The sequence below is a fragment of the Mesoplodon densirostris genome, chromosome 10, assembly GCF_025265405.1.
Source record: "Mesoplodon densirostris isolate mMesDen1 chromosome 10, mMesDen1 primary haplotype, whole genome shotgun sequence".
NCBI lineage: Eukaryota > Metazoa > Chordata > Mammalia > Artiodactyla > Ziphiidae > Mesoplodon > Mesoplodon densirostris.
In genome coordinates, this window is record NC_082670.1 from 70,738,714 (window position 1) to 70,760,984 (window position 22,271).

Below are 22,271 nucleotides of genomic sequence, written 5' to 3' on the forward strand. Positions count from 1 at the left end.
GCGACGTCACGTGAGGGGGAGGGCGATTCGGCCCCGCCAATCCCAGCCGGACGGCGTGGGGCGGAGGGCGGTAGTCATTGGGCCTCGGCGGCAGGCGCCCCTGTCTCTGCTACCTGTTGCTACGGGCGCTGTAGAGCTGCAGCGAGGCGCGCGGGAAGGCTCGTCTCGCGAGAGCTCGGCTCCCTTCTTGACCGTGGCAGCTGCAGCGGTTCTGGAACTGACATGGACGCTCACGAGGACTACGTTTGGCCGAGGGCAACCTCGGAGCTCATTCTCCTCCCGGTCACGGGTCTGGAGTGCGTGGGGGAGCGGCTTTTGGCGGGTGAGTTTTGGTTTGAGGCGCGCGCTAGCGGAGAAGAAACTGAACGCTCGCCTGGGGAGCGGCCTTAAGAACAAAGGGATGCCCCGAGGAGGAGGACGGGCGGCGGGCGGGAGCCCGGAGATGGCGGGGCTGAAGCGCGGCCCGAGGAGCCCAGGAAACAAAGAACTGAGGTGGCTCCCGAGGCCTTTCATAAACTGCAGGTGACGCGGAGAGGGCGGGTGGGACGGCAAAAAGGAGCGGGGAAACTCGGTCGGCGGGGGCAGGGGAAGGGAATGAGAGACGCCTGTGACCGCCTCGATGGGTTGGGCGGGGCCTTGGCCTCTCCCGAGGGGGCTCGGCGAATAGGTCAGCGATGAGGACCCCCCCCGTGGGCGGGTCCAGAGCCCGGGGCGTGGCCTTTCGGGGGTGGGCAAGGCCCAGAAGGGGGTGTGGCCTCTCCGGTGTGAGGGTGCTGCGGGTGAGGCTCTTACCTAGAAGGTGGGGATGAAGAGCCTCTGACCAGGATGGGGTCGCGGGAAGCCGAGGACGAGACCTTTCTGAGTAGGCCAGTGCGGAGGCTGAGGTCTCTCCCGAGATGGTTGGGTTCCAGGAAGTCCGATGTCGATGCCCCTCCGAGGAAGGTCGGCTCCGGTAGCAGAGGCCAGGGATCTGAGGCGGCAGAGACCTGGGGAGCGGTGAGGCTCGACTGGAAGCCACTAGTGACCGATGATGGTGCTGCTGAGTTTGATAAGGGTCCCAAGGCAGAGCGCTGGCTGTCAAGCCTTGAGTGAGCTGCTACCAATCCTAACGGGAATGGATGTATGGGGGTGGGGGGTGGGGCGAGGGATGGCCCAATTTTGATGTCGTGTGGGGGCTCTGGGAGCCCAAGGTTCCTACACTGAGCTAAACTCCTAAGGCTCCTGGAGGAGAGGATAGCTAAGCAGAAAGCTGAAGAACCGCAAAAGTAAACTAGAAGAGAAGGTTCCTGGCAGAGGGTGAGCAAGCCAAAGGCCTTAAGACTGAGTTTGTCACTTTGTGTGAAAGAGGGAATTCTTATGAGGCTTCAGTAGGAGGGGAGGGTGGTCTAGGAGAAGAGGCTGGAGAAATGAACAGAGGCCAGACCATTTTAGGCCTAGATTTGACTTTATCCCTAAGGGCATAAGGTCCCAGTGGTGAAGCCCCATTGTAAGGTATTAAGCGTGGGAATGGCTTGGGAAGTTCAGATCAGAAAGCTTTTAAAGTGAATTCACCTATTCCTGTGACTTCCAAAGTGACTTTTATGTTGACAGTTCTCAAATCCCACCCATGTGTACTAATAATCTAAATGTGTGTCTACAATCTGAATTCCCAGCCCTTGTTGTCAAGTGCACAGGTGCCTACAAATTGAAATACTGCTCAGCAGAGGGAACACCAGCCACTCAGGTGCCCAAGCCCAAGAATCTACCTTGTTCCCTAGGCCAGTCTGGTTGATTTGCACTTCATACATGTGGCATCTGTCTATTTTTTCTACCTTTATTGCCATCAAATTTGAGGCCATGCACCTATGCCTCCCTGACCCCCTCAGTAGTGTTCTGTCTAGCCCATCCTTGAGCCCTTTGTTTCCTGTTCTAGCCACACTACCCAAAGCTCTTGCTCACCTCAGGGCCATCAGAATTGCTGTTTCCTCTGCTAGGAAAGGTTCACCCCCTCTCACTCCTGCCTGCTCTTCCTTTGGTTAACTGCTGCTGATCCCTGATTCCTCAGCCTAAATGTTTTGTCCTCCAGTTGGCCTCCACAGACACTCACCCAGTCTGGTTAGATCAGACCAGGGTTTCTTAGTCTCAGCACTATTGATATATTGGAACAGATCATTCTTTGTGTGAGGGGCTGTCTAAATTGTAGGATGTATAGCACCATCATTTAGCCTCCACTCCTAGATGCAAGTAGCACACACAACTCCCAGTTGTAACAACCAAAAATGTCTTCAGACATTACCAAATGTCTTCTGAGGGGGGGAAATTGCCCCTCTGTTGAGAACCACTGGAGTAGACTTTCCCATTTTATATCCTTTTTTTTCCCCCCTCATTTTATATTTTTAAAGCAACCTATATAGTTCTTTCTTGGAACTTACCAAAATTATAACTATGTAGTTTATTTGTGTGATATTGTTTGTTTGTTTTTAATATTTATGTTCCGGGTCTTCGTTGCTGCATGTGGTATCTTCAGTTGCGGCATGCAGGATCTTTTAGTTGCAGCATGAGAACTCTTAGTTGCTGCATGTGGGATCTAGTTCCCTGACCAGGGATGGAACCTGGGACCCCGGATTGAGAGCGTGGAGTCTTAGCCACTGGACCACCAGGGAAGTCCCTATTTATTTTTTAATTTTTATTTTATATTGGAGTATAGTTGATTAACAATGTTGTGTTAGTTTCAGGTGTACAGCAGAGTGATTCAGTTATACATATACATGTATGTATTCTTTTTCAAATTCTTTTCCCATTTAGGTTATTACAGAGTACTGAGCAGAGTTCCCTGTGCTATACAGTAGGTTCTTGTTGGTTATTTTATTACTTTTTAGAATATTTATTTATATATTTTTTTGTTATCTGTTTTTATTTGTTTGGTTTTTAAAAAATATTTATTTATTTGGTTGCGTTGGGTCTTAGTTGCAGCTCCAGGGCTCCTTAGTTGTGGCTTGCCAGCTCCTTAGTTCTGGCATGTGAACTCTTAGTTGCGGCATGCATGTGGGATCCAGTTCCCCGACCAGGAATCAAACCCGGGTCCCCTGCATTGGGAGTGTGCAATCTTATCCATAGTGCCACCTGGGAAGTCCCCTAGTTATCTATTTTATTTATTTATTTATTGGCTGTGTTGGGTCTTTGTTGCTGTGCATGGGCTTTCTCTAGTTGCGGCGAGTGGGGGCTACTCTTTGTTGCGGTGCGAGGGCTTCTTGTTGCGGAGCACGGGCTCTAGGTGTGCGGGCTTCAGTAGTTGTAGCACATGGGCTCAGTAGTTGTAGCACATGGGCTCAGTAGTTGTGGCTCGTGGGCTCTAGAGCACAGGCTCAGTAGTTGTGGTGCACAGGCTTAGTTGCTCCGTGGCATGTGGGATCTTCCTGGACCAGGGCTCAAACCCGTGTCCCCCGCATTGGCAGGCAGACTCTTAACCATTGCGCCACCAGGGAAGCCCCTGGTTATCTATTTTAAATATGTGTGTGTACATGTCAATCCCAGATTCCCAATCTATCCCTCCCCCCACTCTTTCCCCAACCCTGTAACCATAGTTTTATTTTTAATTTTATTGGAGTATAGTTGATTTACAATATTGTGTTAGTTTCAGGTGTACAGCAAAGTGATTAGGTTATACGTATACATATATTCATTCTTTCTCAGATTCTTTACCGATATAGGTGATTACAGAATATTGAGTAGAGTTCCCTGTGCTATACAGTAGGTCCTTATTGGTTATCTGTTTTTTATATAGTAATGTGTGTATGTTAATCCCAAACTCCTAATTTATCCCTCCCTGCCACGTTTCCCCTTTGGTAACCATAAGTTGTTTTTTTTTTTGTTGTTGTTGTTTTTGCGGTACACGGGGCTCTCACTGTTGTGGCGTCTCCCGTTGCGGAGCACAGGCTCTGGACACGCAGGCTCAGCGGCCATGGCTCACAGGCCCAGCCGCTCCGCGGCATGTGGGATCTTCCTGGACTGGGGCACGAACCCATGTCCCCTGCATCAGCAGGCGGACTCTCAACCACTGCGCCACCAGGGAAGCCCCATAAGTTTGTTTTTGAAATCTGTGAGTCTGTTTCTGTTTTGTAAATACGTTCATTTGTATCTTTTTTTTTTTTCTGGCCGTGCCTCGCAGCTTGTGGGACCTTAGTTCCCCCACCAGGGATCAAACCCGGGCCCTCAGCAGTGAGAGCGTGGAGTCATAACCACGACCGACAGGGAATTCCCTGTTTGTAGACTTTTTGATGATGGCCATTCTGACCGGTGTGAGGTGATACCTCATTGTACTTTTGATTTGCATTTCTCTGATAATTAGTGATGTTGAGCATCTTTTCATGTATTTTTTGGCCATCTGTTGTGCGATATTGTTTAATGTCTTCCTAATCCACAGGAGCAGGGTCTTTATTCATTACTCCAGCATATAGTTCATTGTCTGGTTTATAATTGATGTTCTGCAATTTTTTTTTTTTTTTTTGACCGCACTACAGGGCTTTTGGCATCTTAGTTCCCCAACCAGGGATCGAACCCGAGCCCCAGCAGTGAAAGCCAAGTCCTAACCACTGGACCGCCAGGGAATTCCCAAATAAATGTTTATTGAATGTCAAAAGATTGAGATCACAGGCTGGGAATAGCATGAGGGATTGCTGTTGTCATCTCAGGTTAAGAGGTGATGTCCTGGATCAAAGTCACTGCGGGGGATTGGATTTACAAATTCTTTAGAAAATGAAATCTGCAGAACTTGGAGACAAGATGTGGGAAGTTAAAAGGAATGGGCTTCACAGTTTGGGGCTGGGGTTGGGCAAAAGACGGTAATGGTCATTGGGGTGGGGAGCATGGAGCGAACTTGAGGATGAGCTAGTAGAGTAGGACATGCCTGCAGGTCAGCCAGGGGGCAGCTGAGGGTCACAGCAGCATCTGCTGCCAAAGTGTGGGCTGCCTTTCCCCATTGATATTGAACATACTCACATCTTCTGAGATACAGAGAAGAAGCTCCTGGAAATCAGGAGGGGTTTCTGCTGTGGACCCAAGGTGGAAAGATTGACTTACTGGGTCTGCCTCTCCCCTGGGGGAGGTGGGAGTGGGAAGAATGCATGTAGAGGTAAATGAGGCCAAGGATTTGGGGACTAAAGCTGAGAGTGTTCCTGTCTGAAGCATGAGAAGTTAGGTGGGGTGAGGAGGAGACTGAGTTTGAGGAATTCATGGTTGAATTGAATGTGATGGGTGACTGATGAGCAGATCAGAAAGTCGGCACTGAAGGTACAGCAGAAGGTGAGACCAAGGATTTTCCAAGGTTTAAGCCTGCAGGACTGAGTGACCTAATATATTCATAAGCTACATACTGAGAATTTCCCTGCTCCCTGTCTCTTCTTCATGGCTCATCAGAGTTAGGTGAGGGGTTCTGATGCAGCTCTTTGCCTCTGTCCAGGTGAGGGGCCAGATGTCCTGGTGTACACCTTGGATTTTGGTGGACATCTGCGGATGATGGAACGAGTGCAGAACCTGCTTGGCCACTATCTTATCCATGGGTTCCGAGTGCGACCAGAGCCCAACGGAGACCTTGACTCGGAGGCCATGGTGGCGGTGTTTGGGAGCAAGGGACTCCGAATTGTGAAAATTGGCTGGGGACAGGGCCGCTTCCGGGAGCTCTGGCGTTCTGGCCTGTGGAACATGTCTGACTGGATCTGGGATGCCCGTTGGCTTGAGGGGAACATGGCCTTGGCCCTGGGCCACAACTCAGTGGTGCTGTATGACCCTGTGGTAGGGTGCATGCTGCAGGATGTGCCCTGCACGGACAGGTGCACCCTCTCCTCAGCCTGTCTGATTGGAGATACCTGGAAGGAGCTGACCATAGTGGCGGGTGCCGTTTCCAACCAGCTCCTGGTCTGGTACCCAGCAGCTGCTTTAAGAGACAATAAGCCAGTAGCCCCCGACCGACGGGTTAGTGGGCACGTGGGTGTCATCTTCAGCATGTCGTACCTGGAAAGCAAGGGCTTGTTGGCCACAGCTTCAGAAGACCGAAGTGTTCGCATCTGGAAGGTGGGTGACCTGCGGGTGCCTGGGGGTCGGGTGCAGAATATTGGGCACTGCTTCGGGCACAGTGCCCGTGTATGGCAGGTCAAGCTCCTAGAAAATTACCTTATCAGTGCAGGAGAAGACTGCGTCTGCTTGGTATGGAGCCATGAAGGCGAAATCCTCCAGGCCTTTCGGGGCCACCAGGGCCGTGGGATCCGGGCCATAGCTGCTCATGAGAGACAGGCCTGGGTGATCACTGGGGGTGATGACTCAGGCATCCGGCTATGGCACCTGGTGGGGCGTGGGCACCCGGGTTCGGGGGTCTCCGCCCTCTGCTTCAAGTCCCGTAGCAGGCCAGGTGCCCTCAAGGCTGTGACGCTGGCTGGCTCATGGCGAGTACTGGCAGTGACTGATACAGGGGCCCTGTACCTTTATGACCTCGAGGTCAAGTGCTGGGAGCAGCTGCTGGAGGACAAGTGCTTCCAGTCCTACTGCCTCCTGGAGGCAGCCCCTGGTCCTGAGGGCTTCGGACTGTGTGCCATGGCCAATGGGGAAGGTCATGTCAAGGTTGTCCCCATCAACACTCCAACTGCAGCTGTGGACCTGACCCTGTTCCATGGGAAGGTGCACAGCCTGAGCTGGGCCTTGCGTGGCTACGAGGAGCTTCTGTTGCTAGCATCGGGCCCTGGTGGTGTGGTGGCTTGCCTAGAGATCTCTGCTGCGCCCTCTGGCAAGGCCATCTTCGTCAAGGAACGTTGCCGGTACCTCCTACCTCCAAGCAAGCAGAGATGGCACACATGCAGTACCTTCCTACCCCCGGGCGACTTCCTGGTGTGCGGGGACCGCCGGGGCTCCGTGTTGCTGTTCCCTTCCCGACCAGATTTGCTCAAGGATCTTGGGGTCGGAGGCAAAGTTGGGGCTGGTACTGGAGCACTTGGAACGGGTAGTGGCAGTGGTGGGAGTGAGAACGCCTTGGCTGAGTGGGGCCCCGTGTCCACCCTCCCTTCTCTGCATGGGAAACAGGGTGTGACCTCGGTCACCTGCCATGGTGGCTACGTGTACACTACAGGGCGTGATGGTGCCTACTACCAGCTCTTGGTGCGAGGTGGCCAACTCCAGCCAGTCCTAAGGCAAAAATCCTGTCGTGGTATGAACTGGGTGGCTGGGCTCCGAATGGTGGCTGATGGGAGCATGGTCATCCTGGGTTTCCACGCCAACGAGTTTGTGGTGTGGAGCCCCCGGTCGCATGAGAAGCTGCACATTGTCAACTGTGGTGGAGGGCATCGCTCCTGGGCCTTCTCCGATACCGAGGCAGCTATGGCTTTTGCCTACCTCAAGGACGGGGATGTCATGCTGTACCGAGCTCTTGGTGGCTGCACGCGGCCACACGTGATTCTCCGGGAGAGCCTGCATGGCCGTGAGATCACTTGTGTAAAGCGTGTGGGCACCATCACCCTGGGGCCTGAATTTGGGGTGCCCAGCTTCATGCAGCCTGACCACCTGGAGCCCGGTAGTGAGGGCCCTGGCCTGATCGACATTGTGATAACGTGCAGCGAGGACACCACCGTCTGTATCCTGGCACTCCCCACAGCCACAGGTTCAGCCCATGCGCTTACAGCTGTCTGTAACCACATCTCCTCGGTGCGTGCAGTGGCTGTGTGGGGCACTGGCACCCCAGGTGGCCCTCAGGATCCTCGGCCGGGCCTGACTGCCCATGTGGTATCTGCGGGGGGCAGGGCTGAGATGCACTGCTTCACAATCATGGTCAGCCCAGACCCCAGCACCCCAAGCCGCCTTGCCTGCCACGTCATGCACCTTTCATCTCACCGGCTGGATGAGTACTGGGACCGGCAGCGCAATCGGCACCGGATGATCAAGGTGGACCCAGAGACCAGGTGAGGTGCACTGTCAGACAGGAGCAGCATGGGGTGGGGGGGCATGCAGGGCAAGCCCTGTGCCGCTGCTCCCAGGCTCTGCCTGATGATGGCTGTGTACTGTCCTTGCAGGTACATGTCCCTAGCTGTGTGTGAGCTCGACCGGCCTGGCCTTGGGCCCCTTGTGGCTGCAGCCTGTAGCGATGGAGCAGTGAGGTGAGCATATAGGACCCAGGGGGCCTGGAGACAAAAGGATGTAAGGATATTTAGAATGGGTTCTGAGCTGGGCCATCCTCTGCACCCCCCAGGCTCTTTCTCTTGCAGGACTCTGGGCAGCAGCTACAGCTCCTGGCTGAAACCTTCCACCACAAGCGCTGTGTGCTCAAGGTCCACTCCTTCACACATGAGGCAACCAATCAGCGGCGGTGAGAGGGGCTGCATGGTGGTCCTGCATGGGCTTGGTGGGGGCTCCTATTGCTTTCCATCCCCCTCATTGATCCAGCTGCCTTTTCCTGGCTACCAGGAGACTGTTCCTGTGCAGTGCAGCCACGGATGGCAGCCTGGCCTTCTGGGATCTCACCACTGTGCTGGACCATGGCTCTCCTGCCCTGGAGCCTCCAGCGGACCCTGGGCTTCCCTACCGTGAGTAGCTAGAGTGCCACTGTGGCTGTCCCCCCACCTCCCAGTGCACTCAGCCAAGTGTTGAGCTGGGTAGTGACAACCATCTTCTTCCTCCAGGGCTGGGCAGCCCCTGCCTGACCCTCCAGGCTCACAGCTGTGGTGTCAACAGCCTGCACACCTTGCCCACACATGAGGGCCATCTTGTGGCCAGTGGCAGTGAGGATGGCTCCCTCCATGTCTTTGTGCTTACTGTCGAGGTGCCAGAGCTGGAAGAGGCTGTGGGGGGCGCTGAGCTGGTGCCCCAGCTGCAAGTGCTGGAAGAATACTCTCTCCCGTGTGCACATGCTGCCCATGTGACAGGCCTCAAGATCTTAAGCCCAAGCCTCATGGTCTCAGCCTCCATCGACCAACGGCTTACCTTCTGGCGTCTGGGGCATGGTGAGCCCACCTTTATGAACAGTACAGTGTACCACGTAGCAGATGTGGCCGACATGGACTGCTGGCCCGTGAGCCCTGAGTTTGGCCACCGCTGTGCTCTTGGGGGCCAGGGCCTTGAGGTTTACAACTGGTATGACTGAGATGTCCCGCGGTGGCCGGCATGCTGGGCATGGGGCCTGCTCACAGACAAGAGTGACTGTCTGTGCCCATGCCCAGTGTGCTTTGAGGGGAGGAAGAGGCAGCCGCGGGTTCCTGACTCAAGAGCAGGAGCTGGAGGTGAGTTGAAAGCCACTTGGGCAGACCAAGAATATGCCCCACTCCCCACAATGGGACAAAACTTTGTCACAGAAGCAATTTATTTTGGCTCCGGGTCTCTAACAAAATCTGTGGGGTTTTTCCCTTTCAGTTGGTGACTTTGTGAACATTCCCAGATATTGGGGCCTCTGTGGCCTTAGATGTGACTCAGTGGAGGGAGACCCAGCATGGCCAGCCCGGTGTGGAGCACTTCACGCACAGCCCGCAGAAGCTGCAGACGGGCAAACATTTGACCAAACAAGTGTGGTCGAGGCTCCTGGAGGAGAGAAAGGGGCCTGCTGGTCTCATCCTTTGCTTCTCCTGTACCCCCCACATATGCCCTTTTGCTGTGCACTTACCCCTAGGATGTGTACCCGGTTATAGTATGAGCTGAAATCCATGCTGAGTTGTACCAGGAACTTGCACACCTAGAGACAGAGATTGAGTCACTGGCCTGTCTCTCTTTGTGCCCCAGAATAAAGAATAGTGTGTGCAGTCCATCCCAGTCTCCTCTGCCTTTACCATCTCTGTGCGTGCAGTGATGTGGAGCCCTGGGGCTGTGCAGGGCAGGGCTGCTGCCTGGCTCAGCAGGTCTGGGAAGGGGAGGACGCTGTTGAAGAGCAGCAACCACTCACCCTGTGGGGGAGAAGGGTGCTGGGAGGGAGAGGCCTGAACTTCCCACACATGACAGCTACCCAAGAGGAGCACTCACCTCATCATGTAGCAGGGAGAAATCCAGAGTGCTCACAGGTGGGAAAGTGGGGTACAGACCTTGTTCCATGCTGCACTTGTAACTCTCAAAGAGTGTGGCAAGACGTGCACAATTATACATGACAAAGGTGCCACTTTTGGTGCCCTTTGTGGAAATGCTGCTGTCGGCCAGGGCCAAGAGAAGCTGAGAAATGAGGGCACAGCTGCAGAGGGAGGACAGCCACTGCACACCCTGTCCCCCCCACAGCCCTGGCCCAGCAAGGCGCCCAGGCTCACCTGACTTTGTGGGGCTGTGCTGAGCATCTCAAACTTAATGGTTGCCACAGAGAGAACCCTGAAGATTTCCATCCAGGCTGAGTCTGAAGGAGTACAGATCAGTTAATCAGTCTCTACAGGCAGGGAACAAGGGGGGGCAGGGGTGCAAATGACCTTCCCCTACCCAAAGCACAGCCAGAATCTCCCAGGCGCACCTTGTGCCAGGTCCCTACCGTGCTTCAGTGCTGAGGCCTTGCAAACCTGGGCATGCCGGAGCCTGCATTTTGAAAAGAGTGAGAGGAGGACCAGTGGGCAGAGTCCCCCACCGCAACTACCCTGGCTTGGTGGCCTTCCTTCCAGCCTCACTCACTCGTAGTACTCGGGGGCAGTCAGGGTGCCAGGTGCACCAGCTACTTTCACTGGGCCACAGACCAGGTGCTTCTGTCAGGAAGATAGCAGGGGCTCAGCCAGCTGGCGATACCCTCCAGGAACCTAAATTTGGTTCCTGGACTCTCCCAGCTTTTTACCTTAAGACCTCCATCCCCTCAGGGTAGCCTCCTCAACCTATTCTTCAATATTCTCTGGGCTATGATGCCTCCAGAGACCCCTCTCCCAGCACCTGCTGCATGAGCCCATTTACCAAGCCTAACATCTCCCCAAGGTCAAGTATCACCTTCTGGACCCATCAACTAACAAGTGGGTTTCAAGGGCCCTCTGAGGTTGGTGTGGGGAGCCACCATCACTAACCTACCTGTCTGAGAGGAGCCTGGTCATCCAACTTCCACCAAAGCAGGTCCAGCTTCTGTTGCTGGAACTCCTCCTCACAGCTCACCACGTGTACAACCATGCAACTATCTGCACCAGCATCTGGGGCCGCAGCCTATAGGGTAGGACAGTCACTGCCGGGGATACAAGACACCTGGTTTGCCAGAGGCCTGCAGGGTGGGGTGTCAGTCACTAACCAGGCCTAGGGAGCTGTCCTCAGCCCAATCCTGCACAGCCTGCTGCAGCTCCGCCAGCACAGCGAGCAGATCCTCCGTCACTGCGAAGAGAACACACAGGGCTGAGGCAGGCGGGGAGTGCGGGGCCCGACTACTTTCTGGCCCTGTAAGGCTCCGGGTCCTACCCAGACAGCTGTCCAGGGTGGGGTCATAGCCAGTTGTGCGTCCCCGTTCGTCCACCAGCTCCTTCAGGCACACTCGGCCCAGGGCACCAGGAGGCAGGGCTTCCGCGTTACGGGCAGGGGTGAGCTCTGCAAGCGCGTGGCTCCTCAGGGCTTCGGTCGCGGCTCTCTCTGAGGCCGCGGGCCAGTCCACCCGCAGCTGCTGCAGAAAGGTCGCCATGTGCGGGTCCCGCACGGCGGGCACTAGGCGCACACTCACCCTGCGAAGCGAGGCGGCCGCCTCAGCTCGAGCACCGGGCTCAGCTATGCCCCACTTTCCACCCGCAGCGGCTCTCGGGCCCCCATCGCGCGCTTTCTCCTTTGTGGGCCCGCGCCCCAGCTCACCTGTGAGCGTGCAAAGCTCGCGCCAGGTGGTCGGCCACGAGCACGGCACGCAGCTGGCTCAGGCGGAGGTCGCAGGGGCTGCCGTGCAGCGCCGGGCAGTGCAGGACGACGCGCGGGCCCGGGGCGGCGGGGACGGTGGGCGCGGCATAGGCGGCCACGGCGCCGAGGACGCGCTCGAAGACGGCGGACCGCCGCAGCTGGAGCGCCAGCCCCGCGGGGGTTGGCGCGCAGCTCAGTACCGGGGCCACGCCAGGACCCTGCAGGCCAACAATGGCGTGAACCACGCGCTCGGGCACCTGCGGGAAGACAAGCTGGTGAGCGGGTCGCCGCGCTCCCAGCTACCTAGGGCCGCACGTCCCCGCCCTGCTCGCGCCCACCTGGTCATCCCCGAAGCGCGCTTGCAGCGCGCGCCGCGGTGCCAAGAAGTCTCGGACACGCAGGTGGCGGGCGCGTGTCTCCTTGAACCATACTGGGCCGCCCGGCCCCAGGGCCGCGTTCAGGGCTCCCAGCGTCTCCTCTACCCCAAGGCGCATGGCGACCGGAAGGAGTAGGCAGAACCGGAAGCAAGGAACCGGAAGCAAAATTTCGAGGTCGAACTTCCAGGAGAGCCAATTGGTTGGGGCGGGGATCTGGCTGCGGCCCGTGAGTGGACAGGTGCGCTCGACCTACGACTCCAGTGCTACCTCCGCGTGGCCCACCAGCCTGGCTCGGCTCCGGGTCCGAAATCTCTGGGTACGCTACGGGCCTAGGATTCTCTCGCCGTCGCCCGCAGTAGCAACCAGGGAAAGAACCTAAGTCTTACATTTATGTATTTGTGATAACGTTTCATTTCCTCCATTTACACATGATCAAAACGGCAAAAGTCCCAAGTGGATTCTCACTGAAATAGGGCGGCTAACATTAAAGCCACTTTCATGACCTACTGAAAAAGTCACATTTTTAAGAGAATTTGTGTTCTCCAGTTTCGGGTTATTTGCAAGCATTCCCTCCTTTGACATATGGGTTGTCTTTATTCCTAATAAATGCCCACTGATAGAATTGACGGTTTTCTCCTCTTGAATCTTGAGTAATTAGAACCATCATGATGGTTTCCAGAAGCTCTTAATGCTTCTCCTTGAACCTGGTGTACTTTAACAAGGATCCTCCCACTTCCTGGTTTAGGCAACCAGCCATTGTGGGTCAAATAAACAATGTGACCACGAGAAGACCCAGCTTAAGAACAGTTCTCTGAGCACCCCACTCCTCTACCAGTGAGAATGCTCTTTCCTCTGTCCCACCAGGGCTCCTGAATGTCTTCACTTCACTGTAACTTAGATAACCCTTTCCTCTTTTTTTTTTTTTTTTTCTTTTTGTGGTATGCGGGCCTCTTACTGTTGTGGCCTCTCCCGTTGCGGAGCACAGGCTCCGGACGCGCAGGCCCAGCGGCCATGGCTCACGGGCCCAGCCGCTCCGCGGCATATGGGATCCTCCCAGACCGGGGCACGAACCCGTATCCCCTGCATCGGCAGGCGGACTCTTAACCACTGCGCCACCAGGGAGGCCCCCTCTTTTCTTTAATGGGGATTGAACCTAACGCAGTAGAGCGCTGTGCAGCAGATCACTGGCAAACCCCTGATCTCCGCCCTGGAGCAGTGAGAATAACCAGAGCTCAGAAAGGAGAGAAGCCTAGGCGCAGGAAGAGCTTGGCAAGGCCCCTTTCTGGGCTAGGGCTGCAAGGCCCTGCTGGGAAGTGCCGAAAGAGCACTGGGCGGACACGACATTCCCGACGGCTTCTTGGGTGCCCACTCAACGGGAGTGATCGTGTCATTCCAAAGCGCTTTCCATGCGTCACGCGCACGACCCGGGGACAGCTGCTAACAGGGTTGGGGGCCCGGAGGCGGAGCTGGGCACTTCAGCTACTCTGGGTGCATGAAGACGGTTGGGGGTGGTTTTACCCCAGGAAGTGAAAGGCTATCTTTAGCGAGCTGCGGGCTGGGGCTGCCCTGTGGGACTCACCGCCATTTGCAGCCCTATCCGGAGGCCCTGGGTCCTCCCTCCCTTGCCAGTGGTACCTCGGGCTCCAGAGATGGCCACCGCCTCGGCTCTCCGACGTCTACGCCTGTCACTTCTAGCCTGAGGGCGCACCTGAGAGAGGGACGGAAACCAGAGCGACCCAATAAAGTATGTCTGGGGATCAGGGGCTAGCCCATTCCATCTGGGTCAGGACGCTGCTCAGGCAGGAGAGCAGGGAACGAAATCCAAGTGCAGCTGGAATGCTCTGGAGACAACAGCTGCTTTTGGGATTCCGTTGCCCGCTGTCCAGCCGTGGGGGGGGGGGTGAGGGGGTTATCCCTAGCCCTAGGGCCAGATCAAAACCCCCCACTCCCAGTCAGCAGACTCAGGAGGTGAAACCAAGTCTAGTGGGAACGAGCCGCTCACCTAGGCCCCCAAACAATATGGGTGGTGGGGGCCTTCCCCGGGACCAGGTCCCGATCGGATTAGATCCGCGGGGTAGGATTAGTCCTGTTGGTCTCATGCAGTCAGGGCCACTGCAGTGACGGTGGCGGGGCGGGCTTCGGGATCAGCCAAGAGGGAAGCGCGCCCGTGGGATCGGATGGGAAGTAAACCCTCCTCGGGGACACCCCGGCACCCGGGACCCTTTGTCCGGTGACGCTGCCAGTGCCCGGAGCGCTAGGGGCCCAGTGGGCCCGCACGGCAGCGACGGAACTCCCGGAAATCCATTGCGACCGTCCTCGGTTGTGTCGAGCCTCCCGCCAGCCCGGTCCCGAGGGTGGCAGACGCGGCAACGTGCCCCTGAGGCCAACACACGGTGGGCACGCGGAGATGCCAGAACCTGCGCGGGCGCCAGCGATTCTCATGCCAGTAGGCCTTCTGATTCGGCTCAAGACGGGGCGCAAGGAATTCTCGGGACGTAAGCGAAGTGAGCGAGGACAGGGCGATGCTCCAGCCGCCGTCTAGTTCAACGTCTGGTCCGGTTTAGGCCCGGTCGGCCACAGAGAACCTAGAAATACCCTACCAAGGCGTCCCCTTCCGCTTGCTCTGGCCGCAGATTTGGAGCCATTTTAAGGCGAAACCAACCAGCCACGCCCCCTCGCGCTCTGGAGAGGCCAATCCATGCTCAACCACGCCCCGTGCGACTCGCGGCCGCGGCGCCAACGGTCGCGCTTGTGACGGTTAGGGAGGGGCGGGACTCGGGGGATAACCGAGGGAAACTTGAGCTGCCCACCCCGCCCTCGGAACCCGACTCTCTAAAGCCGGCATTAGCGGCTTGGGGCTGACGCCACGCCCTGGCCAGGTGTGCGGGAGTCGAACAGGTGCTCGGCCGCCCCGCCCCGGGCCCCGGGAGGCCGGAGTAATGGCTGAGAGCCGGGGGCCAGGCCGCGGCTGGGACCCAGGCAGTGTCCTGAGGCCAGCCACGCCACCAGGTGTCCGGCTCCCCCAGGACAGCCTGTGGGGGTCTGGGGAGGGGCGGACGGCAGGTGCTGACACCGGAGCCGCGCTGGGGGACGCGCCCTCATGGGACCGAGGCCCCTGGCCCGCTCCCTCCTCTCTCCCGCGCTGGGCCGGCCGAGCTGCGCGGTGCCCTCCGCGACGCTGGGGGCGCTGTAGCCGCGCTAGGCTTGGTGACGCCACGACCCCGCTGTGCCTGCGCCAGCTTCCCTGCACGTCGGTCCGCAATGGCCGCCGCGTTCGTGCTACGGAGTCTGTACCGAGCGCGGCTCGCCCTTCGCTGTCCGCCCGCGCAGCTGCCATGGTGAGCCCGGACCCAGCGTCCCGGACCACCCGCTCCTACGGCCGGCGATTCCCGGCCCCCTAGACCCTGACCATACCTCTCCGCAGGGCCCCGCGGCGTGGGCATCGGCTCACGCCGGCGGATGACGAACTGTACCAGCGGACGCGCATCTCTCTGCTGCAGCGCGAGTCCCCGCACGATATGTACATCGACAGCTACAACAGCCGCGGCTTCACCGTCAACGGAAATCGCGTACTTGGGCCCTGTGCGCTACTCCCACACTCGGTGGTGCAGTGGAACGTGAGCCTTTCCCTGCAGTGAGGAAACCGAGGCCCAGAGTCACAGGCCTGCCCCCTGATTCTGTCCCTGGCACACCTGGCTTTTCTTTTGCCCCGCACTGGAGCAAGTAGAGGGTCTCTGGGGAAACCTAGGTGGACTTGTATTTAACTTGTCTCCTCCCCACACAGGTAGGTTCTCACCAGGACATCACCGAGGAAAGCTTCTCTCTATTTTGGATGCTGGAGCCCCGAATAGGTATTGGAGGAGGGAAGGGCTGAACTGCTGAGCCCCAGAAAGCCACCCTCTAGACAGACCTGGTTGTAGACTAACCATGTCTGTCCTTCCCTAGAGATTGTTGTGGTGGGCACTGGAGACCGGACTGAGCGGCTGCACTCCAACTTGCTGCGAGCCATGAGGCAGCGGGGCATCGCTGTGGAAGTGCAGGACACAGTATGTCTGGGACTTGGGAGTGCGGAGGGGAGCCCAAGCCTAGCACTAGCCCAGCTGATGCTGGCTTTCTCTTTGCAGCCCAATGCCTGTGCCACTTTCAACTTCCTGTGTCATGAAGGCCGAGTGACAGGAGCTGCTCTCATTCCCCCACCTGGTGGGGCTGCACTCACATCTCTGGCCCAAGCTGCAGAATGAACCACCAGGAACTTACCTGACCCGTCCAGGAGGGCCCTAGCACCTTTTGCAGAATGCAGTGGTTCCCAAAGCTTTCACTAGCCCCTCCCCCTTTGTCACTGTAACACTTGTCTTGTTTGCCAGCAAATTAATAATTTAACCCACTCCTCTGATTTTGTACTAGGTGTGTTGCTGGCCAGGAGTTGCTGGCTCAGTGAGTTCTTGGAGGGGGTTGTGAAGGAACCAAGGGGTCATCTATTTGTCTACACTGCTTGGCCTCAGAGGCCAGGAGACAGTATAGGCACCTGTCCTAAGCCATATATCTATCTACTTGCTGACATGCAGATTTGAGGGAACCTCTGTGTTTTCTCCACGAGGTCCTTTTAGAGATTCAAGTTAGAGGATATGTATGTGGGTCTCAACCTGATCCCATGGTGGCCAAACTTTGGGCTAGCAGGAGGCCCCTTGGATGCCAGTCCAAAGCCCCATGGACTGTTCTGTGACCCTTCCTAAGCAGCCACAGGCAATTTCTGAGACCAAACCCTTGGGTCTGAGCTGCCTTTTGAGATGCCTCAGGAGGGGCTTTTTGAATCTAGTACTACCCCCCACTTCCAGTTCCTTGAAGCATCCTTATCTCGGGGCATAAGGCTTTCTCTGGAAATGAAGGTGCTTTGTTTTTGTGTATCTGTGATGGTGGCAGCTGCAGAGCCCCACCTACTTGTTGACCTCAAAGATCAGGCAACACTTTTTTTTCAAACTTTTATTGAAAAACCGAGGGTGTGCTGTATCCCTTTTCAGAAAAGACGCTTCTCATACCTGTTGGCAGAAGGACCAGCTGTGAGGTGAGGGCAGGAGCATGGAGGCATGGAAGAGACCTCCACCCCAAGGACAGAGGAGTGGAGAGGGATGGTCACTTACGAATGGAGGCTGTGGACACCACCTTCCACCTGAGCTGAGGATGTTCTCTTCTCAAACTTGAGCTCTCCAGAATACATCATGGCTCTGAAGAGAGGCAGAAGTCAGATGTGGGTAGCTGGCCCTGGACCAGGCCCTCTACCCAATGTCCCAGCTCCCTAAGCTTACCGGACTTGGGTCAAACTCTTGGCACCAATGTCCTGGCAGGAGTGCTGGATGCCGGCAATCAGGTAGGGAACAAATTTGTGGATGGATCCTTTATCCTGCACAGCCCCAGACACCCCCTGGGCCACTTTGATTTTATCAGCTTCACTGCAGGGAGAGGCAGGAAATACAGGCAAAGTCGAAACATGGATGCTGCTGCCAGTGCAGGGTTAGCATAGGGCAACTGACCTGCCTGTCCCACCTGAAATATCGGTTCTGGCTGCTGAGATGCTTGTCCATGGCATCGAGAGAACCCATACCACGGTATTTCTTTAGCCGGATCCCATCAGAGAAGAAATACTCGCCAGGGGCTTCAGTGGTAGCAGCCAGGAGGGAGCCCATCATAACTATGGACAGAAGGAATGCTGGGGGAAGACCCTGAGTGGCATTAGGGAAGGAGACCCCCCCTAGGCTCCCCGAATTTTGGGCCTCACCTGTGGAGGCCCCAAGGGCCAAAGCTTTGGCAATATGGCCCACATTTTGGATTCCTCCATCAGCGATGACAGGAACACCAAAGCGCCGTGCATATTCTGACACCTTGTACACTGCTGTTGCTTGGGGCCGCCCACAGGCCAGCACTGTTGAGACATGGAGGAACAAATGGGGGTGGCGTTAGTGGGGACAGGCAAGAGGCTCTGTGGCCACAAATCAGCACCCAGGAGCTCTCAGTTACACCTGCACCAGGACTGCAGCCTGGTAGAGAAAGAGTCTTGTCTGGGATGGCTGCTGCCCCATCAGCCTTAAACAGTACAAATAGCTGTGATGGCCCCCACTCACCCTTGGCATGTGCGCGTGCATATGTGCATGGCCCAGGGCAGCCTCAGGCACATGCAGTCAGCAGCCGGGATAGCCCCGCCCAATTGATATCAGGTGGGGTAGGGGTCACCGTGCAGTTAGTACCCAGAGACCCACCCCTTGCTCCCTGCATGGTGGGCAGCTCAGGCAAGATCAGGGCAGTGGTCGTGTGGAAGGAAGAGAGGACCCCAGAGTTGGGTCCTTAAGCTGTGCCTACTGCAGGAGATGTGGGCAGAGCAGGGCCTACCTGGTGGAGGTCCTGCCCTACAAACACCCCAGGAAGAGGAGGGAGCTGTGTTCTTGAGCAGCTCCCAAAACCATGGTCTGTCATTCAGTTTGCCCTGCCCACCCGTCAGCACCACAAACCCCGGGAGCTACAGCTACAGTCAACCAAGCAGCCGGGCAGTGGGCAGCTGGGCCGGGCCAGTGGACCGGGCCGGACTTACTATAGCAGCCCGTGACAGTAGAAGGGCATTTGGGGCTGTGGGACTTTATGTCTGGAGGGATCTTGGGAGCCGCTAAATAAAACAAACAGACCAGAGTTTAGAGAGGGCAGGGAGCAGGAGCGGGGAGGCCAGGCTAGGCGAGGGGTGGGGTGGGGGAGTGGCAGGTGAAGACTGACGAGAGCTCGTCTTACTTCCAGCATGTTACCCATCCAAGGGGCCTGTTTGGCCCTGGGGCTGCCCCTACTGGAGGACTCAATGTAGTTCCCGTAAGAGAGCTTGGCTCCAGGGCATGTGGGGCTAAGGGCCCTGCTAAAGCCAGGTCTCTGAGGGCCTTGCCAAAACGTCTTTGTAATTACCTTCTTGAGTGATGCAGATGGAGCCACTGCCCATTCCCACCCGCAGGGCATCTACACCAGCATCTATGAGGTTCTTGGCCTGAGCAGCTGTGACCACTGCAGAGAGGAACAGGAAAAGGCTCACATGAAGGTCTATGTGGGAGCCTAGCTCCCCCACTCTCGCCCCACATCCTTCAGTGCCCAGTCTTGTCTCACCATTGCCTCCAATGACTTGGAGACTGGGGTATTTCTCTTTGATGTACTTGATCATGTTGATCTGGAAGATGGAGTTTCCCTGGGAAGAGTCCTGAGACAGGAAGGTAGTCCCAATGAGACTGTGGTATGACAGCTGCTCCTACCACCACCCCACCTTGCCTGTGCAGCAGCTCACCAAAACCACCACGTCCACACCAGCCTGGGCTAGCAAGTCCAGCCGATACTTGTCATCCTCATGAGTGCCAATGGCTGCTCCACACAGCAGCTGCTTCTTGGCATCTTTGGAGGCCAGTGGGTAATCTCGGTTTTTCTTCAGGTCTGTCCGGGCAATGATGGCCACCAGCTCATCATCTTCATTTACAATGGGTAACTTTCCTGGGGGCAGGGCAGGACATAAATCAGGATCTTGGTCTTTGGTTCCAGAACGCTTCCTACCTCTAGGACTCACCCTTCTTGCTGCGCTGCAGAATTTCATTTGCTTCCTTCAGTGTGATGCCTGCAGGGGCTACCACCAAGTCTTCCCTCTTTGTCATGATCTAGAAGAGAGGGGAGTAGTGAGGAACGGCAGTAGGAGATCAGGCCTCCCAACAGACCCTGCCCTAACTCAGGGGTGAGGTTCCAAAGACCACCATGTTTACACACCTGCACCCAGACTACCCTCAAGTAAACCCAACAGTCTGCAACAATCTAGTGGCAAGAGTGAGAATTTAGTAGAAAGGACATCAGGTACATGGAGCACATTGTGGAGAAAGAGCCACACTGGAGAAATGACAAGAGGAAGCTGAAGTTGGTCCTTGAGCACAGCCCCCACTCTGGGTGTGGCAAAAAGTTTGGGTATGCTGGCAAACATTTGGGCAGATTGAAAGCCTTTGGTGGGGAAGGGATGCAGGAACCCCACGAAAGGGTCAGAAACTTAGCCGGGTGTTCCTCTTCCCTGGATAGCAGAGGCCCTCAGAGTTGCCATTCAGACAACAGAACAGAAGCTTTAATTTTTAGCCTGGGCTGTCAGAGTTCGCCTGTGCTCTGTCAGTGGCACCCACCTCTCCCAAAAACCGGTCATGCTCCTCCTCCTTGAGAAAATCAATGTCCCTCGAGGAGATGATGCCCACCAGGCGGCTCCCCATCCGGCCTGTGTCAGTGATGGGGATACCACAGAAGCCATGCCGGGCCTTGGCTTCAAAGACATCCCGCACTCGATCCTTGGGACTGAGGACAACAGGGTCCGTGATGAATCCCTGCTCATATTTCTGGAAGGGATGGTGAGAAAGGGCACTTCTGAACCACTTTCATCAGACTTTTGGTCTGAAGCCTGGGATCTGTTGCAACTCCCCCTTTGGCAGTGCCACAGGATCAAATCACACAAACACTTCAAACCCAGAGCTAGGAGACATGAGTGAACGGCAGGCACTGTCCACCTGGCCCTCTTCTGTTGCTTTAAGACACAGGGTCTCAGGCTCTTCTCAGGAATTGAACCCCCACAGTGGGAAAGAAAGGATCCTAAATCAGGAGAATAATTCCCCCACTCCCACCCCACTCCACCTCAGTGCAATTCCCAGGAGCTCTTGACAGTGATCTTTTCCCTTCTGACCTTCACTTTACGAACTTCATTGGCCTGGAATTCTGGTGTACAGTTGTGGTGGATGAAGCCAATACCACCTGTAAGCTGCAGGATACACAGAAAATGGGAAAAGTGACAAGAAGAGTGGCATGATTGTATGCCTGTGGGAAACAGAGATGGGGCCCCTGCTTCTGCCCTCACATGCCACAGTGCTCACCGCCATTGCTATGGCCATCCCAGCCTCTGTGACTGTGTCCATGGGTGAGGAAACAAGTGGGGTCTTCAGAGTGATCTTTTTAGTCAGAGCAGAGGTCAGGTCCTAAAGAAATAAAGCTAACTAATGTGCAAAAGCACCTCATATACCTCAGGGCGGTGCCATGTTCCCCGCAAAATAGGTGCTCTGTATGACCTGCATGCCAGTAAGACCATTCCATAGCATCCACCCCCAAAAGCAATCTACTGAGATAGCCGAGAGGGGACAGCAGCACTTTTATCCAACCTTGATACTTAGGATCCAATTCCTGTCCATACTCACCACTTGGTCTGCAGTGAAATCGATGTACCCGGGGAGAATGAGAAAGTCACTAGAGGGGAGGGGAATTGGGAGTAAGGGTCAGGCTTATGGCAGCCTGAGACGCCATCCTCATAAATCATCTCTTAAGGCGTTCCGGCAGAGAGGGAAATGACCTAGCCCGAGTATCACAGGAAAGGCAGAGAACAAGGTAGAGATGGAGACAGCGGACCTTTTCTGCCACCTAGCTGTCATCAGCGCCTCTGGCATCCTGACAACTCCATGTGCCCAGAGAACGGAGTTTCTAACCTGGAAATCTCAGGCACTACCAAGATGCCTCCTCCATCCCGCCCGCTTCAGACCTGTCAAACTGAACCTGAGATGGGTGGGGAGTTTCCGGAACCTGTCCCCCACACCCGAGCCAAGCGGGCTCAATGGAAGCCCCACCCGGCCTCCCAACCCTGCGCGCCGCTCCTCTCCTGGCCCAGGTGAGCCCGCTAGGCCCGCACTTGTAGGTGAGGCCGTCCCCACAGTTGAACAGCTGCTGTGCCGTGAGCCCGTCGTCCGGCACGTAGGACGTGCCCCCGCTAATCAGGTAGTCGGCCATGGCTAGCGCGGGGAAAGGCCGCGCGTCTCCGAAGACGTCGCCGCAGAGGCCTCCGCCTTCTGGGCCGCGCCAATATAAACCCGCCGATATCGTCACCACGCCCAGCGCGTCGCCGACGTCAGGACGCAGCACGCACGTACAGAGCTCGTAAGCCTCTAGGGCGGGGCTGGCTGGAGGGAACGCAGGCGCATAGCACGCCCTAGGGCTGTTTCCTGTTGCTACCCCCTCCCGCAGGACCTCGCCCCGTCCAACGAACAGGTAAGGCTTTGCTGCCACTGTCCCACGTGGCTCCTCCCAAATGAAGAGGCGTTGTTCACTAGCATG

General features: G+C 56.4%; 4 protein-coding genes across 10 annotated transcripts; 2 read left to right on the forward strand and 2 right to left on the reverse strand.

The window, feature by feature from the left end:
- The first annotated feature begins 96 nt into the window (after positions 1 to 96).
- Positions 97 to 9,751, forward strand: WDR6 (WD repeat domain 6). The gene is made up of 7 exons (XM_060109354.1): positions 97 to 322; positions 5,438 to 7,919; positions 8,031 to 8,114; positions 8,207 to 8,323; positions 8,422 to 8,540; positions 8,637 to 9,233; positions 9,364 to 9,751. The coding sequence occupies exons 1-6, from the start codon at positions 223 to 225 to the stop codon at positions 9,095 to 9,097; spliced, it is 3,363 nt and encodes a 1,120-aa protein (XP_059965337.1). The 5' UTR covers positions 97 to 222; the 3' UTR covers positions 9,098 to 9,233; positions 9,364 to 9,751.
- On the reverse strand, positions 9,296 to 12,272 carry DALRD3 (DALR anticodon binding domain containing 3). Of its 4 annotated transcripts, none has more exons than XM_060109358.1 (12): positions 12,102 to 12,272; positions 11,725 to 12,020; positions 11,344 to 11,600; positions 11,180 to 11,259; positions 10,969 to 11,097; positions 10,588 to 10,658; positions 10,451 to 10,494; positions 10,239 to 10,321; positions 9,964 to 10,146; positions 9,774 to 9,905; positions 9,611 to 9,679; positions 9,296 to 9,528 (listed from the first exon to the last, which is right to left on the reverse strand). In XM_060109358.1, exons 1-12 carry the CDS (start codon positions 12,255 to 12,257, stop codon positions 9,409 to 9,411), a joined length of 1,620 nt encoding a protein of 539 aa, XP_059965341.1. In that variant the 5' UTR covers positions 12,258 to 12,272; the 3' UTR covers positions 9,296 to 9,408. The 4 variants fall into 4 exon arrangements, with proteins under 4 accessions (XP_059965341.1, XP_059965340.1, XP_059965339.1 ...); XM_060109357.1 differs by having other exon boundaries at positions 9,774 to 9,887; positions 10,433 to 10,494; XM_060109356.1 differs by having other exon boundaries at positions 10,433 to 10,494.
- A 3,095-nt stretch (positions 12,273 to 15,367) lies between these two features.
- NDUFAF3 (NADH:ubiquinone oxidoreductase complex assembly factor 3) lies at positions 15,368 to 16,540 on the forward strand. The gene is made up of 5 exons (XM_060110308.1): positions 15,368 to 15,478; positions 15,565 to 15,757; positions 15,925 to 15,991; positions 16,086 to 16,186; positions 16,265 to 16,540. Exons 1-5 carry the CDS (start codon positions 15,402 to 15,404, stop codon positions 16,379 to 16,381), a joined length of 555 nt encoding a protein of 184 aa, XP_059966291.1. The 5' UTR covers positions 15,368 to 15,401; the 3' UTR covers positions 16,382 to 16,540.
- Positions 16,541 to 17,105: 565 nt separating this feature from the next.
- IMPDH2 (inosine monophosphate dehydrogenase 2) lies at positions 17,106 to 22,010 on the reverse strand. 4 transcript variants are annotated; one of them, XM_060110243.1, is made up of 15 exons: positions 21,850 to 22,010; positions 21,365 to 21,413; positions 21,047 to 21,148; positions 20,860 to 20,934; positions 20,312 to 20,518; positions 19,720 to 19,807; positions 19,447 to 19,646; positions 19,272 to 19,362; positions 19,077 to 19,172; positions 18,721 to 18,792; positions 17,914 to 18,057; positions 17,682 to 17,826; positions 17,444 to 17,587; positions 17,279 to 17,362; positions 17,106 to 17,176 (listed from the first exon to the last, which is right to left on the reverse strand). In XM_060110243.1, exons 1-15 carry the CDS (start codon positions 21,945 to 21,947, stop codon positions 17,155 to 17,157), a joined length of 1,617 nt encoding a protein of 538 aa, XP_059966226.1. In that variant the 5' UTR covers positions 21,948 to 22,010; the 3' UTR covers positions 17,106 to 17,154. The 4 variants fall into 4 exon arrangements, with proteins under 4 accessions (XP_059966226.1, XP_059966227.1, XP_059966228.1 ...); XM_060110244.1 differs by having other exon boundaries at positions 17,140 to 17,176; positions 21,047 to 21,121; XM_060110245.1 differs by lacking the exon at positions 18,721 to 18,792 and having other exon boundaries at positions 17,140 to 17,176.
- Positions 22,011 to 22,271: the final 261 nt, after the last annotated feature.